Raw genomic sequence first — 22200 nt, 5'->3', positions numbered from 1 at the left:
TCCGGCCTGTGCTAGAGTTTTCTAGAACAGAAGACACCTCTGTCTCCTGGGGTGACATCCCTGGACAGAGGAGATGGAACTTCCTGACAAATGGCAGAGTCCATCCAATGCCAGCAAGGCCCTACAGAGCACACAGGGACCTCAGGAAGAGAACGTGGCTTTAGGGACTGCATGGTCTCTGGAAGTGGAGGCCATGCAATATGCTGGTTAGTTCCTAGGGAGCGCTAGTTAAAGCAATACCAGGTGTCTTAGTTTCCCTTTGCTGCTGTAACCAATCACCGTAAACTTAGTGACTTAACACAGACTTATTATCTCCCACTTCTGGGAGTCAGAAGTCCGAAATCAGTTTCGCTGGGCTAAAGTCAAGGTGTTGGCAGGGCGGGTTCCTTCCAGAGTCTCCAGGACAGAGCTTGTTTCCTTGTCTTTTCCGGCTTCACAAGGCTGCCAACATCCCTTGGCTCGTGGCCCCTTCCTGCATTTTGCAAGCTCATCAGCCCAATTTCTGCTTCTGTCATCACGTCACCTTCTCTGACTCTCACTCCCCCTGCATCCCTCTTACAAGGACCTCTAATTATACCAGCCCACCTGGATAATCCAGGATGGTCTCCCGCTCAGGGGCCATGATTCAGCCCATCACTACAGGGAACAGAGGCTATTGTTCTCTGTGAATACTAAGAAACACAAGTGTTAAAGTACTAAAGATATAACCTTGATCCCATCAGTTGGTGAAGCAGGGAATGGGAAATGACGGGCATGACAGCCAAGGGGATGGCGTGGTTCACAACAGGACTCAAGGCCAAGTTCTCAGGCTCTGTCCCAAGGCTGGCATGACCCAGAGACTTGCTTGGTCATGATTGCACTGAGTTGGTTGCAAACTATACGAGTGCCAAGAGAATGACAAACATGCATCCAAACTCTGCCTGTGCTCATAGGGAACGCCCTCCCCCGCAACGGACTTGTCACCATGAGGAAATGATGACAAGGAGAATAGGGACACGGATATAATTATGAAGCAGCAGCCCAGAGTCAGGAAAAGGCAACTTCATCATTTTTCTACCATTGTGAGACCTGCTTTACTTACTGAAACATTTGACAGCATTTGTGTCCCCAACTCGAAGCACAGCCCGGTCACTCTGAGTGTGGAGCTCAAGTGCCACATGCACTCTGCTTGATGCCAGCCACGGTCTTGGCTCACACAACCCCCTTAAGGCGACACAGGCCATCCTGGCAGTAGGAGCACCTGGCTGGGCAGGAGATAGGATAGGGTGGGCAGCACGCAGCCTCGGGTATCCCTCAGGCTGCCCTCTCACGGCCTCCCACTTCCTTCCCATCCCACCCCCTCTTTAACCCCCTGCAACCACTTAACTGCTCTCCATTTCTGTAATTTTGTCATTTCAAGAATGTTATGTGAATGGAATCATACTGTATGTAACTTGGGGATGAGCTCTTTTCGCCCGTCATATTCCCTGGAGAGTCATAGGTGTTGTATGCACCTGTAATTCACTCCATTCTACTGTTGAGTAGCATCCACGGCCTGGGTGCACCGCAGTCTGTTGAGGAGCTTCTAGGTTGACCTATTATACAAAAAGCAGCTATAAACATTTGTGTAATGGTTTCTGCGTGAATGAATATTTTCATTTCTCTGGGACGAATACCCAAGAGTGCAATCCCTGGGTCATACAGTGATCACATACATGGCTCCTTAAGGAACCGCCAAACTGGCCAATTTACTTTCCCATCAGCAATTTACAAGTGATTCAGTTTCTCTACACTCTCACCAGCATTTGGTGGTGTCACTATCCTCCCCAGTGAAATGTTTATCCAAGTCTTTGGCCCATGTTCTAATTGGATTGATTTTTTTCTGGTGAGTTTTGAGTGTTCATATATTCTAGATATTAGTCCTTTGTTGGATATATTGGTTTGCAAATATTTTCTCCCAGTCTGTAGCTTATAGTTTCATCTTCTTAACAGAGTCCTCTCAGAATGAAAGTTTTTACTTCTACTTTTAAAATTCAATTTATCAATTTGTCCTTTCATGGGTCATGCTTTTGCTGTCAAGTCCAGGCTCCCCAGGGGTCTCCACGGGCACCGCAGGGGCAGGACTCTTGCTAGGCCAGCGTGGCTGAGAGTCCTGGCTCCCTTCGGGCCTTCTGATCCCACCCTGGCAGGTGTGCTGGACCCGTGCTCCAGCCTAGAGAGGGTGGGAGTCTAGCTCCCCACCTGGCCATTGCTGATGTGGGTGTGGGTTAGGATGTTTTTCCTGTGGTGTTGGCTGTAGTAGTGCCACCGTGGCCTAAAAATTTTCTGTCTTGCTACGCTGCCCTTTTCATTTTCCTCTGGTAGAGAGAGCAGCTTCTGTTTCATTTATTTTTTTAACGGTGGTTAAATACATATAAAAGTTACCGTTTTAAGGTGTACAGTTCTGTGGCACAAAGTATATTCATACTATTTTGCCACCAGCACCACCATCCAGCCCACAACATTTTCATCAACCCAGCTGAACCTCTGTACCGAACCTCTGTACCGATTAAACACTAACTCCCCATTTCCCATCCCCCCAGGCCCTGGCAATCACCCTTCTACTTTCTGTCTGTGTAAATCTGACTGCTCTAGGACCTCATATAAGTGGAACCATGCAAGATTTGTCCTTTTGTGACTAGCTTGTTTCACTGAGCATGTCTTCAAGGTTCATGTCGTAGCACGTGTTAGAATCTTCTTCCTTTTAAAGCAGCATAATATACTGTTGTATTGTTTACCACATTTTGTTTACCCATCCATTCATCAGTGGATACCTGGGTTGCTTCCATCATTCGGTTATTGTGAACACAGGTGTACAAATGCTATGCTATGAACATAGGTGTACAAATATCTGTTCAAGTATGTACTTTCAATTCTTTTGGGCATATCGAATTGCTGGATCATATGGTAATTTTATATTTAATTTTTGAGGGACCATCATACCACCTTCTACAAGAGCTGCACCATTTTACATTCCTACCAGCAATGCACAGGTGTCTCAATTTCTTCACATCCTTATCAAAACTTTTTTTTTTTTTGGATAATAGCTATAATAATGAGCGTGAAGTGGTGTTGATCTTCTTTTGTCTGTGCCTGTAGGTATTTCCCTGTTGCTGAATTCTTCAGCTCCAAGTATGGGATATAAGATGCATAAAGGAAACTGGGGGACTTCACTGGTGGTGCAGTGGTTAAGAATCCATCTGTCAATGCAGGGGACACGGGTTTGAGCCCTGGTCTGGGAGGATCCCACATGTCGCAGAGCAACTAAGCCCATGCACCACAACTACTGAGCCTGTGCTCTAGAGCCCACGAGCCACAACTACTGAGCCCGTGTGCCACAAATACTGAAACCTGCATGCCTAGAGCCCGTGCTCCGCAAGGAGAAGCCACAGCAATGAGAAGCCTGCGCACCGCAACAAAGAGAAGCCCCTGCTCGCCACAACTAGAGAAAGCCCGCACGCAGCAAGGAAGATCCAACGCAGCCTAAATAAATAAACTTATAAAAAAAAGAAAAAAAAAAAGGCTTGAACAAAATTTTTAAAAAAACAAAAAAACTGGGGGGCTTACCATTGTTATCGTTCTTTGGGTCCCAATGTTGCTGGCTGGTCTGCTTCCTTCACTTTACTTTTGAGTCTTCTTATGTTTGTTTGTTTTTTAATGTATAATGTCCAGGGTTTTTAGTTGTATTTAGTGGAAGGGACAGGGAAAAGTTTCTCTACTTTACATAGTAGATATACCGTATCAAGAGAACCTTGAATTTCTTTTAACATGTAAGTGCCCTCTCCATCTCTTTTTTCTTGAAATTTACTGAAGAAATCAGATCGTTTGTTCTACAGAGCTTCCCACAGAACTGGATTTTGCTGATTGCATTCCCCGTGGTGTCATTTAACATGCTCCTCTGTGTCCTGTATTTCCCAGGGAATGGGTGGTTAGATTTAGACTTGATCAGATTCAGGTTACAGTTTTTGGCAAGACTCCGTCATAGATGGTGGTGTGTACTTCCATCATGAGGCATGTATCACCTCTTCGTCTTCTTGGTAATATTAGCTCCTTCGATCGCTGCTAGTCTTTATTTTTCTAGTATCATCATGAACTTAATTATATAATTTTAACCCACTGCTATTATTATTCTTGTTTATGTTCATCCCATATCTACCTAGAAGGAGCTTCTTGAAATTCTCTTGACAGGGTCTGTGGTGTCTTTGCCAGTCCCATGGAAGTCAGGGATGAGAAGACGCTCCAGACTCACCTTGGACATTTTCTGCCCTAAATCTAGAATCAGCCATTCTCCATGGAGCCTGGATAGTTTTGGTCAGAAAGGTATTTAGAGACCACAATTTGGGCACTTAGAGGTGCTCATTAGCTACTGGCTTGGTCATTGTTTTTAAGTCTTTTCAGTTAACCAAGTGAGGAAATAAGTGTGTATTTAAGATAAATATATGATGAGTTCAAATTCATATCTCCATATCAAATTCAGAACTAAAGGGTTTTAATTTAACCTATTTTTGTCTTATAGATGTAACTTTTTTTTTCTCCCATGCCAAAAACTTGGTTCCTAATGATATCCACATAATCACTCATTTACTTTCTCCAACAGTAAACACACAACAGTCTCAGAATGACAATATAATCTCACAAAAACAAAACACCACTTCCACAAAACAAAACAATTATTGAAAATGTTTTTTGTTTATTAACCAATCATTTATTTATTTGTTGCTACTATTTTTGTCCTTAGGGTACATGTCACTAGAGATGCACAGTGAAATTCCTGTATTTTAAAGTCATTTGAAAGAATTCCTATGTATTTGTGTCATCAACTGTATATGTGGTTATGTTGATTTATTTCATTTTGCTTTCAATTCTTAGGAATCAAAAATTTATTTTAATAATTTTGTAAATATTCACACGGTTCTAGAGCCAAATCTATGAAGCAAATTATATTTGAACAGGGTAATCTTCTAACTCTGTCCCCTATGTATTATTCCCTCTCTCCCCATATAGGTAATAACTTAAAACTTTTCTTTTTTGATTTTTCCCTTCCATCTAAAAAAAAACAATTATCTCTGCTTACTTATCCCTCCTTTCTTAAATAATGAGTAGCACACTATTTGCACTTTTCTCTGTCTTGTGTTTTGTACATATGGTATCTTGAAGATCACTCCAAAGCACTAAACAGAGATATTAATCCCTTTTTACAGCTACACAGTGGAGTCACTGTGTAGATGTACAATAGTTTATGCAAACTATTGTACTATTTGTTGATTGTACTATTATGTTGATGGAAATCAAAATGTTTTTGAACAGAGTTTCTACACTGAGTAACTCTGACATACGGTTATGTAAATACCAATGATTATTACATAAGTCACCTTTTAATTTCACATCCCTACTCTCAACAGCTTTCTCCATGCAAGGGGCTGACTTTATTTATGTATACTACCTAGAGTTAGTTAGTTCCCAGGTGGCAAATATCCCTGATAAAGTACTGAATAGTGTTTTATTTCCAAAATTACTTCAAAGAATTTTCCCAAAGGGGGAATAGGGAGTTCTTGTTTAATGAGTACAGAGTTTTTGTTTAGGAATATGAAAAAGTTCTGTAGATAAATGGTGGTGATGGTTGCACAACGATAAGAATGTACTTAATGCCACTGAACTGTACATTTAAAAATGGTTAAAACGGTAAATTTCATGTTATGTAGATTTTACCTCAATAAAAAAAAAGAATAAATAAGATCTATGGAAAACATTTAAAAATTTATTGAAAATTAGCAATAAAGATTTCTTAATGTTAAAAAACACAGTTTTCCCCAATAAACTGCTACTTTAATATGTAACTTTATACCAAAATTAAAATTTTATGCATAAACTAAATGAGGTTTTTAATTGATGTGAATGTGCTTCAGTGCAGGGTCAATAGATGTCTTCATCTTAGAGATGGTTCCTTTCTCCACTGTTGTAATTAGTGATGGTTGGCCACCTTCCAAGCTGAATCTTATCTGACATGAAATCTGTACAAATTACTTCCCAAGTTTAACCACAAGGTAGCAAGTTAGCTCTTTCTAGATAACATTTATCTTACTGAACGATGACCTGCATTTTATGGCTTCTAAATGAGGCATTTGTGACCAGGAAATCCAGCTCGGCGACAAGGGAGACAAACTCTTATACCTATCCCTGCTGGTGCTAGGGAGAGTCAAGGTTTATTACACGGGGCTGACATGTCAGAGACTCAGGGCAAACGCAGAGAATCTTCTCAAGCCCTAAGTCTGGATCCACTAATGAATGGGCTGCAGCCTGGTGAGTTGTCGTAACTCCTCACATCTCTTCTTCATGACCTTGTCGCCATCTGTAAAATACAGCCTTGCCCACTGATAGAGAAGTTCCAAAGACACCATAAGATCCTTGGCATCTGGGTGCTCAGGATGTACACAGCATCATGATTTCCTTCCTCAACTGGTTATGAAAAAAGACAGCCTCCAAAACCCTTCAAGTAGGAAAACCAGCTATTTTATTTCTTGTGAAAGACTCCTCTTTCTTCCATCACTGGAACTCTGGGGCTGAGCGGCTCCTCCACTGGGTCCCTGGGCACACCACAGGCAGGACCAGCACCTGCAGTCTGAGGCATCACTTGACTCGGCTTCAGCGTTTATGATGATGTAGGGCACAGGCAGTGTGGGCACACCTGGCCGCTGATGCATTGCTGGGATAAATGACCATCTTATCCCAGAGTACTCACCTTCAAAGCAAGCAGGGAGATGATAAAGATGGAGACCTTGGTAGAGTTGAAGAGGAAAAGACAGAAGTATTAACTTGTCTATGTATACTTGGGAACAACCAGTAGAATTCAGAGCCAGACAGCAGTGTAACAAGGCATTTATCCACATCCCCTGGAAGATCTGGACCCTAGCCCTGCCTCTTGAAATCTGTACCATGGAAACTTTGCACAAAGGCAGAGAAACGGGTATAATGATTCCCACGTACCCAGCCTCAGCTTCCACAATTACCAACATTTGTCACCTACCTACCCTCTTTTGTTCCCCCTTAGGTACTTTAAAGCAAATTTCTTTTACCACATTATTTCACCCCCGAATATTTCAATATCCTGCCCCTCTTAGGACTGTCAGACAATAAATACCCAATACTCACTACCAGAAAATCAGCAATGTTATTTTTAATACAGCTGTGGTACAGAATGTTTAATTACAGCAGGGCAGAGATTCTAGTTAAATAAAATTAAAAACCTTTATTTTTCCCAAATATAAAATTACTAAATTAATGTCTGAAAAGAAAATATAACATGGTGAAAGCTTTACATTACACCACTATTCACCACAGGATTTATGATTTACCAATGACATACTCCACCATTTTGGCAAAAGGATGAAATTTTTAAAACAGTTTATAAACCTAACATAGCAAAGACTGTATACATCTCCATATTGCACTTTTTTTATGTACAAGAATAAAACAGTAAAGTCAAGTGTGTTGCATATACTAAGAACAACACAAATCTGTCACAATTAAACTTTATGCGGAAGCTGATGTGAGTATTAAAAATGTAGAAATGTCATACGTGTATGTACACAATGCCAAGACTGTATTAACAAACTCTATGTACATAACAGTATACTGTACTACTTTAAATGTTTAGCATAGTTGTGTTTATTAATACAGGCCTTTGGTTCTAAACTGCTTGACTAGTCTTAAGCTCACATAGTTTCTTAAGCTTTCATATTTTTTAAATGCAAGTAAATGAGTATAAAAGCACTAAACCTCCGGGTTCACTGGTACAAAAATTACAATGGTCAGTTCCCTTAGGTCATCAAAAACTAGTCACAAAAATAGTTCTTGTATTCAACCTGAATGTGCCACAGGAAAAAAAAAATATTTTCAAGATTTTCCAGCTTAGCCTAGAGGCAAAAGGTTACCCCAGCCTCGATTTCAGTGCTATGTACATTCCAGAATACTTGTTTTCTCCAGGCCGTTTATTTTTAATACTACTCTGTAAGGAAGAATAAAATTTAACTCCAGCTTAAGAGTGTCCGCCACATACCTCTGTTAAGACATAATGAAAATGTTGACTATTGCCAGCAAGGTTTAAAAAAATATGTGTGCTCTCCTACGACCCTGCAGAACATCTGCTATGAAATAACACGGCTCTTTCTTTCCCTTCTCGCGCGTTCCCCTCGACTGCTCCTTGGGCTCCGCCTCCCCGGGCCTTGGCATGTGCCCAGTGAGTAGCTTTGGAGATCATCCTGAGTTTGCAAATGACAAAGCAAGTCCCCACACGCGGTCCACGAGATGACGTCACACCACGGAGGACGAGCTGGTCATGCCGTGAACCAGCGTGCTTGTTGGGGTCCCACTGATGGCGTTGAAGATGTGAAGGGAATTCGGCAAAACGCTGGTCTTCTCCTCCAGGGGGCAAATCTCGAGGCACAGAAACACAAGGTTACCCAAGCGTAAACTGCTCCAAATGACACTTCTCACATTTATCATCCAGTGGCCACTGTTACTGTGAGTGGTGGTGCCCTCAGAGAGCTTGGCTTTGGTGGTTTGCAGAGGGAGTGTGTTAGCTCACCTCATAAATGACGTTTTTCAGATCAGGATTTTAAGGAGAAAGTCAAGAACAACATGTTTTGTTTCCTTTCCAGGTTAGTGAGTAGAGAGTCTTCTAACCTCACCAGGTTATAAGGCACCTTGAGGCCTATCCTACACATACTTGATGGGGACACGACCTGGCCTTGTCCCCTGGAAAAGTCTTTTTTAATTGAATCTGGAGCATCGGTGTTCTCTACCAGCTCCTTCTCTTAGGGTCTTACAGATTTCTACCCTGGGAGCAAGAGTGTGGCTGCCTCGCTGACCCTGATCAAGTCTCTTTCACGCTCAGTAATGCAGGGAAGAATTCTAAGTGCAAGACTTGGGCTATTGCCAGGTGGAAACTGAGAAGAACATACACACTCAGAGGCTCCCCTGGAAAATCCAAAAGCAAGTCTACTCCAGGTCATGACTCTTTTTGCTCAAGGGTTCAAAGTTTAATCTTCATAGTTGTTGAGATAATGAAAAGTTCAAGGTGTAGTTTAGAGCACGGCATGGCATTGTGTCCATACAATCTGGAAGTTTATTTTAATATTCTCAGCCCACAATTTTCTTCCTACTTTCATCTTTTCTAGTGCCAAGTGCTGGCACCCACTGACCAAGCTCTCCGTCCTGTCTGGAGGCCCCATGGAAAAGACCTTGAGCTTTCTCCAAAAACTTGTTCCCATGAGACCTTCTCTTTCTGCTTAATGATTCACATGTTTATTCAGTTTTGTTTTCCTACTTTTCTAAATGCCCAGAAGAGGGCTTCTTTTTGCACGTGCATGGTCATTACGTCAATGTCTGCAGTTGCCCAAACTCAGTAATAACTTTATGTGAGCCAGTTATCAAGATCCAGAGAAATAAAATAAAAAAATGACATTACCATCCCATCTGAACGTGTGAGCATGGAGGAGAGAAAAAAGCAAGTTAAAGCTTAGACATTTAAGTGAGTTTCCTACAACAGAATCCTTCTCACTAAATCATCACATGGTACGTTAACTGACACAAATGGTCTTGGCTTCCATTTTGCGAGAATGAAAGACAGTACCGCAGGGAACAGACAGAAGCAGTCGTGTGCTATCAAGGTGCCAACACTAATCATAAAGACTGAGTCCGTGACTCAGAAGAAGTCGCTGTGGTTGATGGAGAACAGACCCCTCCAGAAGCAATAGGAGAGGATCGCCTTTGAGATTCACTCAGTTCCCTGGGCAGCCGTCCCCCCTGATGACCACTGAGCCCACATATGTAATCCTACCAAAAGGAATTCATACAGGAAGACGACAGTAGCAGTGTAATCAGGAAAGCTGCCCACAATGACAAGGAATAAAGAAGTAGCCTTGAGGAACCCATGAGGGCACCCAGGTCAGCTGTAAACAGTAAAAAACTGAACGACCCTATCTCTTTAAATGGTGAAAGACACTTACTACAACAGAGAATTCCTTAAACCAGGCTGGTAAACCCTATTCTTCCAAAGGATTGGGTGAATAAAGAAGCTTCCAGGAACGGTATTGGTATTTTTTTTTAATGTGAGGTGTTTTTGAGCTAGATTAAGTGATAAAGAGGAGGAGGGTGCTGGTCTCCTCTGGTCATATTAGACAATGACGGGTGAGCACAACGTTAGCTGTTCCCCAGGTACCCATGGTTAGGTAGTAGCGGCAGTGCAGCATGCTACACTATCCTTCAGATAGCAAAATTCTGGAAGGATGTCGGAGGGTTTAGGCCATCATTGGGGGCACTTGAGACCCCAACTGATGTGTGCTCCCTAAAAATGAGAAGCGCTCCAGAGTGGCACCTACCTGCTCATGCATGATTTCAGAAAGCTCTCTCGTCATTTCCCTGTAGTTGGCCTTCATTTCCTCCTGATACTCTAACTGGTCCTCTTTGATCAGCCGTTCATTTACCGCTAAGGCTTGACCGCAAGCTTCCACAAATTGCCTGGAACGGTGTGGGAGAGGGAAATCAAGGCATGTACAGAACACAGGATGAGTCCAACTGGTAGGATCTCGTTCTTGAGTGAGCACAGAAATGATCAATACTTGAAGAAAAAGAGACATTTCCCGTGTGCTTTACCTGAAAACTTCTTTAAGCAACTTCACTTTATTGTCAGGATATCTCTTTGTGTTTGTGTCGTCTAAGAAAGCTCGGGCATATGCTAGTGGACCGGCATTGACCTAGATAAAGAACAAAGATCTTAAATTACGTTATGAAGAAAATACCAATTATCATTAATTTAGTTTCAGTTGGCATTTGCTAAAAATGCCGCTTGAGTGAGTTAGTCATGACCTCTGCCCTCCAGGAACTTAGGACACCAAAGAGGAAACCATGAATAAAGCTCATGATGTTATAAGCGATTTGATTTTAGCATCTTAGCCATCCTTAGGGCACATGTGATGATGGTTCATTTTATGTAGGAAGAACCAATGCTTGGAAAACTTAAGGACCCATTCGAGGTCGAATAGCCAATAAGCAAAACACCTGAGATCAGAGCCCAAGTCCTCCAACTGGTATTTGTGCTACATGACACTGAACTAAGAGGTCAATCTGGCGAGTGCAATGAAAACTGAAAAATTAAGCATATGAGCCAGTTTTAAAAAACCAACTGTTCACCTCATGGAATTGTGTAGATAGCCATGGGCAAGCTGATCTGCTATCCTCAAATGAACTAACCATTCAGGTGGGCTGGAAAGACAAAGATTTGGGGCATTTAGCAACAGGATGAGTGAACCAGAGCCCTGCATGTCTCCTTTAATTCACCAAGAAGAGTTCGCCGAGGTTGGGTAAGTCAGGAAACGTGGGAGTGTCGAGAGAAAGAAGGTTAGACACACTGGATGGGAAGGAGAAAGTTCCAGGCACCTGAGACATCTTGGGAAAGGTCCTGACCATGTGATTAGTGCACGATTTTTCCTGGGAGGCCTGGTGGACTTGGAAGGTAAGTAGGGAGGGCTGTCTGTCTCGTCTGTGGCTGTCGGTGAAGGGGACGGGCCGTGGTCCTGGTCCACAGTGTACAGGACTTGCACAGTAAGTGTGCCGAGAGAATTCACACCAGAGGTGGGGAGACGGGGGCACAGACATTAGAGGTGGGGCCCTCTGAGACAGGGACAACTAGCTAACCCTTGGTGATGACTGGGTATGTGTGGAGAGCTCTGTTGACAACCTAAAGGTAACCCAAATGAAGGATTATCCAAAACGATACATATGTTCAGTTTCAAGAAGATGCAGAAGGGAAGCTGATGAGACTTCATGAAGTCCAGCATGACAAGACCTTGGAGTGGAGTGCAGAATCCCGGAGCCACCTGATGGCTCTATCCTGTACAACAGCAAGCCCAGAGGCTCTTGGTGGAAGCATTAAAGAAACACACAAATAAAACAATAAAGTTCATTTCCCCTGACTCCAGCTTTGTTGTTACCCTGGAGGGTGCACGTGTATAAACGTAATCTCCTCATTTCATCATGGAATTCTTTGCTTTTCAAGATGATGGGGCAGTTATAAAACTCTAAGGTCACTCCTAGAGACTGTCATACGGAGTGAAGTAAGTCAGAAAGAGAAAAACAAATATCGTGTATTAACACATATATGTGGAATCTAGAAAAACGGTACAGACGAACCGGTTTGCAGGGCAGAAATAGAGACACAGATGTAGAGAACAAACACACGGACACCAAGTGGGGAAAGTGGGGTGGGTGGTGGTGGTGGTGGGATGAACTGGGAGATTGGGATTGACATGTATACACTAATATGCATTAAATAGATAACTAATAAGAACCTGCTGTATAAAAAATAAAAAAACAAACAAAACCCCTCAAGGTCACTATCAAATGGCAGGGCACATCTTGCCCTTTAGAAGGCTAGACCTGTCCAGCCCCATCCCTTACTGGCACACACACTCTTCCACTGGCCTTAGATAGAGGCTGGATGTTCCCAGGCCAGGTTTTGTTTTCAGCTGCAGAAAATTTTGGCCTCTGGCCCATTATCTACTCCATCATGTGGCTGGAATATTTATCATATTCGCTTGATAACTTACTTTGGCACATTAGTCTTTTGGGCCATAAGGGAAGAGGCTGAAAACATCTGTGAAAACTTTTGCAGTGAATGACAGACATTTAGAAAAATGTTAGGTAACAGCTCAGCGAGGATCTGATAAAAAGTTGACAAAAACTGACTTCAGGAAATGAAACCATTGTATTACAATCTATATGTAACTTTCATAAACACACCCTTCCAGAAAGAGAAAATAATTGGATATGGGAATATATACATAAAGCAGATGATAGAATTATTTATATACATTTAAAAACATCAATAAAGCAAGAAGCATGCTGGTCCCTGGAGGGAGTGATTTAACATCTACTAATTTCTTAGGAAATCATATACGTAAAATACCTGAAAAAAACCTCCATGATTGAAGTGCCCTATACAAACATAAAGGTGCATATATCATAAGTGTTTAGCTTGATAAAATTTCACAAACGGAACATATTTGTATAATCAGCACCTAGATCCAGGATGACTTTGTCCATAAATGGTACACATCACTTGAACAGCTATAGGAAAAATAATGTCTAGACCCCTATATGCTACCACATACAAAAACCAATTCAGATAGATTGCACACCTACACAGGAATCTAAACAAAGAAAACAGAATATCTCTGACACAGATTTCTTAAAGAGGACACACAAATAAAGGAAAAACTGATTAGCTGGGCTATGTTAAAATGAATAATTTTGTTAATAAAAGATACCATTAAGAGAGTGAAACTTAATGTACTTTTTCAGGTGCAATTTTCATAGTAACCAGAAAACAATAGTTTTATAAGAAAACCTATAGCTATCCACACTTGCTTTATATTTAAAAGAGTCTTTATGCTTCCAATTAGGCACCCAGAATTCCTCAAATTATTGAAAAACCAGGTTGTTTGGACAGCCATCTCCTACCCCTGGCAGACAACTTGGTGAGAATGACACTCTCATAGCCCCAAGGCTACCGCCCCTCTGGCATCAGGAGAAACTGCACAAATATTGAAGGGAGGTAACGGGGATCACCTGATAAAGCCAGGGATCTACACTGGACCTTGCTGGTGTGAATGACCTAAAATTTTCCAAGGTCTAAGGATCTGTTCTCTGTTGCCCTGTGGTTTGCTTGGTCCGGCGCCTGGCTCACCTGGACGCTCACACTGCCCTGGAGTTTGAGCTGCAGTTTGATCATGTCCACTTCGGCCGAAGAGCACAGCTGCCGGAGCTCGGCCACCTTCTTACTCATCTCGTCAATGGCCACCTCGATGGGGTTCAGGTCCGTGTGGTGCTGGTACATGACGGGGATCCGCTTCTTCACGTAAGGGAAGCAGTGTATGGCTGTGGAGGAACACGGCCTAGAATGAGTCCACAGCTTGCACGTGCTTCACTAGTACTGAGGTAGAAGTGATCATTACTCCCATTCTACAGATAAGGAACCCAGAGCTTGCCTAGGTCACATGCCAGTATTTCGTGGAACCAGAATACTGTCCTCGTTTATCATTGTGCATGACAGGCATCACATAAAGTCAAGAGAGTTGGGTTCTTGTCAACTTTAATATGAGAAGTTTGTCTTTGAAGAAATCACTTTCTCATTCCCTGCTCAATTTTCTCACCCATAAAGGCACGACTTCCTTGGAAATTATGAGAGCTGAATGAGCTAGTAGGTATAAGATGGCTTTGCAAATATAAAAAAGACTAAACAAACAGTTTTGAGATATCCTATAATAAATTAAGTCCAGAAAAGAGTTCCATAGAAATATGCTTGAGCCATAGAACAACTTTGAATCACATGCTTACGTTTGTACGGCCAGAGAAATCAATGAAAAATAACATGAGAATATATTTCCAAGCAAAGTATTTTATGAAGCAGAAATTCACAAACTCTTTGAGTTGCATAATAATAAAGATATTTTAAAACTTTTAACTGATTCAAAAACATTAAATAAAAATATTTAATTTTTCTCACTTTTTTTTTTTTTACCAAAAAAGGCACCACTCGATATTGTTTTCCTTTCTTATAAGACACCTGAACATATCAACACCAAAGAGTTCATTTAAAGAAGAACAGAAAGGTTTTCCCGGAGGCACAGTGGTTAAGAATCTGCCTACCAACGCAGGGTACACGGGTTTGAGCTCTGGTCTGGGAAGATCCCACATGCTGCAGAGCAATTAAGCCCGTGCGCCACAACTACTGAGCCTGAGCTCTAGAGCCTGCGAGCCACAACTACTGAGCCCGTGCACCTGGAGCCCGTGCTCCGCAACAAGAGAAGCCACCGCAATGAGAAGGCTGCGTGCGTACCGCAAGAAAGACCCAACGCAGCCAAAAATAAATACATAAAATAAAATAAATTTATATATAAAAAAAAGAACAGAAAAATAACTGGTTCCAATTCGGTACTGTTTTACATTTCTACCTTATTGCTTGTATGGTATATGTAAAAATCTATAATATTCTTATTTAATATATATTTATTAATAAACAGGTAAACATATGCTTAAAAGCTTATTTTATTTTTTAACAAGCTAAAGTAAGATGAAGTGTTATGTTTGGATTCTTTACTATTTACTAAGTGGCTGGGGAGGGTTTACTCAAAAAGGACTGATCACAAAATGAGAAAGCCCGGCTCCCTGCAAAACACAGAGTTCCCTTGGGTTACCCAGAGTCTGAACAAGGCTGGAAAAGACATTCAACGTGATGCAACCTTGTTTGTCACACACTTACAGGCCTGTTCTAGTCGCTACATGTTTTATCAATCTAAGGCCAAGGGTCTGTGTCTACTATTTCTTCTGTGTTCCTTGTGGACACAGAGTTTTTAAGTGGCAACCCTGGGATTGATAAGTCCTCTCCGGACTGAAGGCTCCTTTGATACATGACAAGAACTAGATGCTGCTGTTTATCAGCCAGGGAGACAGAACACGGCCCTCCGGCCAGAGGTGAGTTCGCACGTGATAGACTGACACGCTTTACACAGGGGAGGGCCACTGCATTCTCACTTGTCAGGACACACGTTTCATGAGGCTAACAGCCATGTCCAAATACACGCGATTAGTGTCATCGCAGTGTTTTTGAGTGCCACAGTGCGGTAGCGCCATTATTTCAGAGAGAAAAAACAACTCCAACAGTGTCTGTGAGATGTGCACATTGCGCTGATTTCACTCAGCCAAATAAGTCCTGAGTCACTGCTCCTTACAATGGTTAACTGGAGAGTCAACGAGGCAGAGCAGGGGTGTGATGATACAGGAAACTCCAGTCTGTGCGTGAGCCTCCCCGGTCCACGCAATCTGGGACTGCCCCGGCCCCTGCCTTCCTTGCAGGCCTCATCTCTCCTCTCACTGGGGCTCACTCAGCTCCAGCCATGCCTGCCTGCTGGTCGTGCCCTGAATGTGCCGGGCACAGGGACCCCTGCCGCTGGCCTCTGCCCCAACGGCGCCTTCTCCCTCCAGACATGTGCAGGGCCCGCTCCCTCAACTCCTTCAAGTCTGGACTGTCAGTGAAACCTACCCTGGCCACGCCATTAAACTGCAGCCCCCCCGCCCCCAACCCCACAATTCCAACCCCCTTTGCTTTTGTCCAGAACGTGTATGACCTTCCAACACAGATACATTTACCCATTATATTTACTGTTTACCATCTGCCTCCTCCTGCTAGAGTCTAAGCTGCACAAGCCAGAGAGCTCTGTTTTGCTGATACGCCAAGTTGGAACATTGCCTGTGCTCAATGAATTTAGCTGAACTGAAGAATGTATTACTGCCCAAATGGCTAAATGAAAGAGCAAACTGGCCTGGAAGGTGGAAAATTCGGTGGTGGACTGAGTGAGCCACCGTGTTATTAATCAACGCCCCACACCAGTGATCTGTAGCCCTTCAGGCAGGAGGACGAGGGAGAGATAGCTGAGAAGCGCGGGTGGGTGTATGGTCTGGCTGGACCGAACAGAGGGTGAGGGGCGGGAGGATACTTCCAACCTGAGTAGGAGCCTGGACATGATTTGCAAGACTTTGGAACAGTGACCGGGAAGAAACTCCATGGAATAAGTTCCACGAAAGAAGGAACAGGGGGAATCATGTAGGGAGGCAGGCTCAGAAGTTTACACCGAGGGGGCCTGGAGGGCAATCATTAGGTTTTTCAAAGGATTCCACAACTGCAGCTAACTGACTAAACTATCCAGGAAAGTGAGCCAGTCTGGGTTCAGAGGGCAGGGAGGGCAGGGGCTCCCTGACAACTTAGAAGGCCAAAGGTCAGCTCTGAAGCAATGCAGTGGAAGAAGAACCTAAGGGATTAATAACACAAGGGAAAACTCTCAAATTCAAAGTCTTCAGAATATCCTGGTCTGTGTGTCTTTAACTGAAGGTGGATGTAGTTTATAGGCTCCTAATAGCATTTTTATAACCCCTTCTCTAAATCTTTACACTACCCAGTAATTATCCTTATGAAATTCTGAGAATCTTTCAGGGCAAAAACTGCACCCCTCTTTGGTGCTGTGTCATGTTATAATCTCCTTTCACTCCTCACCAACCTCAAAAGGCAAGGAGCTCAATCGTGGCTGAGATGTGGCAAAATGGAGTACATTCTTTCCACACCTGGGCATAATTTACAAAATTCTTTGACACCAGATGGATAGTACAAATCTCTTTTTACAGATGAAAAACTAAGGTGCAGCGAGGTTAAGTGACCTGCCCAAGGTCACACAGTGAGGATGTGACTGGGTCTACAGGACCCAGGCCCAGGCTCTGCACTGCCCACACCTTCTCAAGGTGGTTGTTTCCCAAGCCAACAGCCCCTGTGTCTACTTTGCTTCTCTCTGCAGTGGGGTTACTCTTTGTCCCCTCTGCTCTGGCAGGTACAGAGCTTTGCTCTAGCCCGTTATCTAATCAAAACTATTTCTGTGACATAACTGGCCAAGGAAAGCGCCTCAAGGTAACTGTTTATGAATCAGTATGCTACCTGAGCAGAATAATCATAATAAAAAATCCTGATCTTGACTCATCAGTGAGCTAGGTTTATTTAAATCAGCAGTTCTCAAACTTGAGTGGCATCAGAATCACCTGGAAGGCCTGGTTAAACACAACCATCTGGGCCCCACCCCAAGAGTCCTCGATCCAGAAGGTCTGGGTGGAGCCCAAGAATCTGCATTTCTAACAAGTTCCCAGGTGATGCTGATGCTGCTGATATTCCCACAAACAACCTTTGATAAGCACTGATTTGAGGTCATCACAGCTGTAGAGATAAATGTGGTAAGCTGGTAATTCTCATCAAATGACTCCACCTAGAAATGCAGTTATTTTGCTTAGTAAGAATTTGCTACTGTGTCCATTAGAAAAACAATTCATTTACCTACGGGGAGGGGTTAACGTTTTAGAGGCCAATATTGTTTGTGCCTTACATGTTATCTTATTATTCTAAAAGCAGGAGCAGAGACTCCTTCTTTAAGAATGTAGGGTTTGGGGGTGGGTTCTTTTTGTATTTTAATTTTTATCTCAGTTCCCTCATAAGAATGGTGAAAAATCCTGTGCAATAGGCTGTTCTGAGCTATTTCATAATGAACCATATTCTTTCCTTGGCAACAGCTTTACTGAGACATAAATCACACACCACACAGTTCACCCATTTAAAGTGTACTGTCCACTGGCGAGGGTGGAGCCTCACCTGAAACATGCCACCCTCACAGTGCTCCTTTCACTAACTATTACAATGATCCCTGCTCCCGCCCAGGCGGAACACCTGACAGCATCGACTGCTGGACAAGCAGCGGATGCTTTCCAGGTTCGACTTAAGTGTGGCCACTCTTTGAAAAATGGGCTTCAATAGCAGAGATAGACACAACTGGCATTCTCAATAGCCTCCTCACCAATTTTTTTTAAGTCAAGAAAGCGTTTTATTTCAGGTTACCCGTCATTTGCTGACCCTAACCCTAAGAGCGATGGCGTCAAGCTCCCCTAAAGAAGGTAGAAATCACTCCCAAGATGACTCTACACTTGTCAGGAACAGGGAGATGATGCACAGCATAGTTCTGGGGGTGGGTGATCAATGGCTAAGCAGTACCAAAGGATCCATTAAAACTCCGGCACAGCTGAATGGGCAGCCTGTGAATGCAGTGAGCTTCCTGGTACTGGAGGTGCCCAAGCTGAAGGTGGCCAGCCACTCAGAGACTAGGTGGGTGGGGTCCAGCCTCATGTCCCATTTATTCACCCCACCTAGAATCTCTGAGCAGGCTCATGCTGGTGTGTAAGGGGTCTGTTCCCATGACACAGATGCAGCACTGTGTGCGGGGGTTCTTGACCTGGGGGGCCCACGGGTCTACAGAGGGTCACTTGAAATTGTGTGCAAAAGCATTCTGAGCTGTCTTCACCAGATTCTGAAAAGGGTAAGCTACCTGACATTGGGTATGAACTTCTGGTCTGGTGGAAGAATAAAATACAAACAGGTAAATAGAAAAATGTCATGAGTATTCGAAAGCAAGCATTAGATACACGTTAAGCTGAAATGGATATGTAAGGAAAGTTAACGAAGCTCGAAGGGCCCTTCCAATTCTAGATGCTTCTGGGTCCCTTCTGGAGGGCTCTTTATCTTGACATCTGGGCTGATGTCTGGTTGTGATTCTTAAAGAAAGGGGCCAGGAAGACTGTACCTGTCAGTATGGTGCGCCGTTTGCACTGCTCTTCAACGCCTCCCTGCCTTTTCCCAGTCTGGGTGAAGGGCATCTCAAACATGAAGCGGCGAATGTTGTGAGATCTTTCAAACTCCGTTTTTCTTTCTTGCAATTCCTTCTCATCAAAGAATGGGATCACATGAGTCACCTGGATATACGCATACTTGGAATCCAGATCCTTCGGGTTGACCTTTAAATGCATAAAGGAAATGGAATATTGCTATGGCTATTGAAAGGACTCCTCCCAAGCATGCCGAAGCTGTGTTTTTCCACTTCGTATTAGTAAAAGTTTTGGGAAATTTCAGAAAAGTTTGAAAAAAAATAGTACAATGAACACCCACATACCCACCACTGAGAACAATTGTTAATACTTTGCTATATTTGTTATATGTGTCTATTCACACACACACGTATATGTAGACTTTTTTTTAGCTGAAACATTTCAAAGTAAGTGGTTCACATCATGACACTTGAGGCAGCATCTCCTAAACATGAGGATATTCTCCTCCATAACCACAATACATCATCATATGTAACAAAATTAACACTAATTTCCTAATAGTGCCAAATATACCAAGTTGAGATGAATTTCTCAAATGTCCCAGAATATTATTTATAGCTATTTGTGTTTGAACCAGAATCTAATCAATGATTGCATTTTACATTTAGTTTTGTCTCCTTAGTCTTGTTTAATCTAGACTATTTTTTTTCCATGACATTGACTTTTTTGAAGACATCATGCTAGTTTTTGTGTGGAATGACTCCCCGTCTGGCTTCCTCTGATTATTTTCTAAGCCGTATTTTTACATATTTGGCTTAGAGACAAAAATGTTTATTTTACTAATAATGTTTAAAGCCTAGGCCCCCAAATCATAGTTAATCTGTAGATAGATTAGATATAAACAGATGTAGATGAATTAATTCAATACAGGTACAGACTAACCTAAGACTGCTCAGATTATAAATTTAGTTCCTGACAGACTCAGCACATGAACGCTTTTAAAACTACACGGCTAGACCTCGTGGTGCTCTAACTTCTGTGACATGCTAGAAAATTAAACATAGGCACTTTCCATACAAAAAAAAATTAGTTTATTAGGGAGACAAATCTACTTTGCACATATTGTTTTTAAGCTTCTACAGCAATAAAAGGGGACATGAAAGAAATGACCATACAGAGAATTTGGAGACGATCCTGGAATGAGGGCAAGCAACTGAGATCAAGATGGGTTTACTGGTCCCAAATTATCATGCACCACTGTTCTCTTAACAGAGATGTGTGTGAAGAAACATGAAAAACAGATGTGCAAGTGCCTTAAACTCTACAAGTTCAGAAAATACAGTCATGAGTTACTTTTCTTTTAGAAAAGGCCATCTGGCCAATCACTATAATTGTATTCAAACCTCTTAGACTTAACTTTCTTTAGCAGAAACAATTTAAAAGCAGAGGAAATGACCAATCTTGCCTATATTTCAGTGGTGTTTCCCTAGTTTTCACTTTCAAACTTGTATGTGTGCATCAGCAGAAGGAATAAAGGACTGGTGTTTGAGGAAGAGAAGAAGGTCTAGGACGTCTTTCAGCTGCTGCATCAAGGACCACATATCAAAAGGGCAAGAAGAACCAATGCGTGAGAACCTTGACAGAAGGCTGTTAAGGTTAAAGCCACAACCTGACCCAGACAAAGGTTTTGGTTTCAGAGAAAAAGGCAAGCTGGACCTGAGTGATTTGGTCTAGAAAGGAAGTAGGTCTTAATAAGGTTGTGTTGAGGTTTCTAGCTAAAAATGGACCAACAATGTACGTTTGTCCCTTTTCCTTTGCGCAACTCTATTAAAATGACAGTATAGAATTAACCAGCAAGGACCAAGAAGAGAGGATAGAACAGCAGTGGATGAATTTAATGAATATCTGGAAGGCAGGTGCATGGAGATGTACTCCCTGACTTGGGAGAGAAAGTTCTAACCCAAGTTCCCATGGAGAGGGGCAACAACAGGGGAGTCAGATCACCCCACAAAAGCCTGTTGTGATATACTTAATGTCTGCGTTCCCCCAAAATTCTCATGCAGAAATATTAACCTTCAATGTGATGGTATTAGGAGGCAGGAGGTGATTAGGTCAGGAGGGTAGAGCCTTCATGAATGGGATTAGTGCCTTTATAAAAGGGACCCCACAGAGCTCCTTCACCCCTTCCTCCATGTGAGGACCCAGCAGTAAGATAGCAGTCTGTGAAGCAGTTAGAAGAACCTCACCTGACACCGAATCTGCTGGTGCCTTGACCTTGGACTTCCCAGCCTCCAAAACTGTGAGAAATAAACTTCTGTTGTTTATAAGCCACCCAGTCTATGGTATCTGTTATGGAGCCTGAACAGACTGGCGCATCTGTAGAGGACCAGGGTTTTGGTGACCAGGAGATGTGTGGGGTGGCAAGTGGCCCAAAGTCTATGTGAGGTGGCAGAACCCTGGGTTCCCTTCCCTAGTTCCAGCCCCACAAGAGAGAAGAGACCGCTCCTTGGAGAAACCAGTCTGGAAAGAGTCTAAGTGGGTTCACCAGTCTCAGCAGAAAGCAGGGGCAAGGAACAGAGCAGGATGCAGGGAGGGCAGGTGAAAGGCTGCAAGCCGGATGTGGGACCTTCGCCCTTGCTCATCCCCTGCCTCCAGAATTCAGAATTATTTCGCCCTCCCTTGTCCCCTCCCTACCACCTGGGCAGGAGACTGGAAGAGTCTTCTCTGGAGAAAATGAAGGGCCCCAAGGAAACAGATTCCAGACACTGGGGACTCCAAAGCAGGGCTCAGGCCCCCAAAAAATGAACGAAGGATCCTCCAAAAGGATGAACTGAGAAAAAGGTAGAGCTTATTGCTGCTGGAAACTGAGCAGGAGAAGCATTTTTTTTTTTTTGCAGTACGCAGGCCTCTCACTGTCGTGGCCTCTCCCGTTGCGGA

At 43.0% G+C, this 22200-nt stretch overlaps 1 protein-coding gene across 7 annotated transcripts in view; it reads right to left on the bottom strand.

Annotated features, from left to right (window-relative positions):
- Nucleotides 1–5809: 5809 nt before the first annotated feature.
- The window catches only part of DOCK9 (dedicator of cytokinesis 9), a 175062-nt gene continuing 158671 nt past the window's right edge, over nt 5810–22200 (bottom strand). For 6 of the 7 annotated variants that reach the window (XM_024739792.1, XM_024739820.1, XM_024739802.1 and 3 more), the window contains 5 exons: nt 19242–19452; nt 13763–13953; nt 10672–10772; nt 10398–10536; nt 7164–8451 (listed from right to left, as the gene is read on the bottom strand). In XM_024739792.1, coding sequence (XP_024595560.1) covers nt 8329–8451; nt 10398–10536; nt 10672–10772; nt 13763–13953; nt 19242–19452 — 765 coding nt within the window. In that variant the 3' untranslated portion in view covers nt 7164–8328. Of the gene's footprint in view, nt 6794–7163; nt 8452–10397; nt 10537–10671; nt 10773–13762; nt 13954–19241; nt 19453–22200 lie in introns of those variants that run through there. The other variant, XM_024739809.1, reaches the window with a different exon arrangement.

This window comes from Neophocaena asiaeorientalis, unplaced genomic scaffold (genome assembly GCF_003031525.2).
Source record: "Neophocaena asiaeorientalis asiaeorientalis breed wild unplaced genomic scaffold, Neophocaena_asiaeorientalis_V1.1 scaffold9, whole genome shotgun sequence".
NCBI classification, from domain to species: Eukaryota; Metazoa; Chordata; class Mammalia; order Artiodactyla; family Phocoenidae; genus Neophocaena; species Neophocaena asiaeorientalis.
The sequence above is the reverse complement of the archived record's forward strand: the minus strand, read 5'-3'. Positions and strand labels throughout refer to the sequence as shown.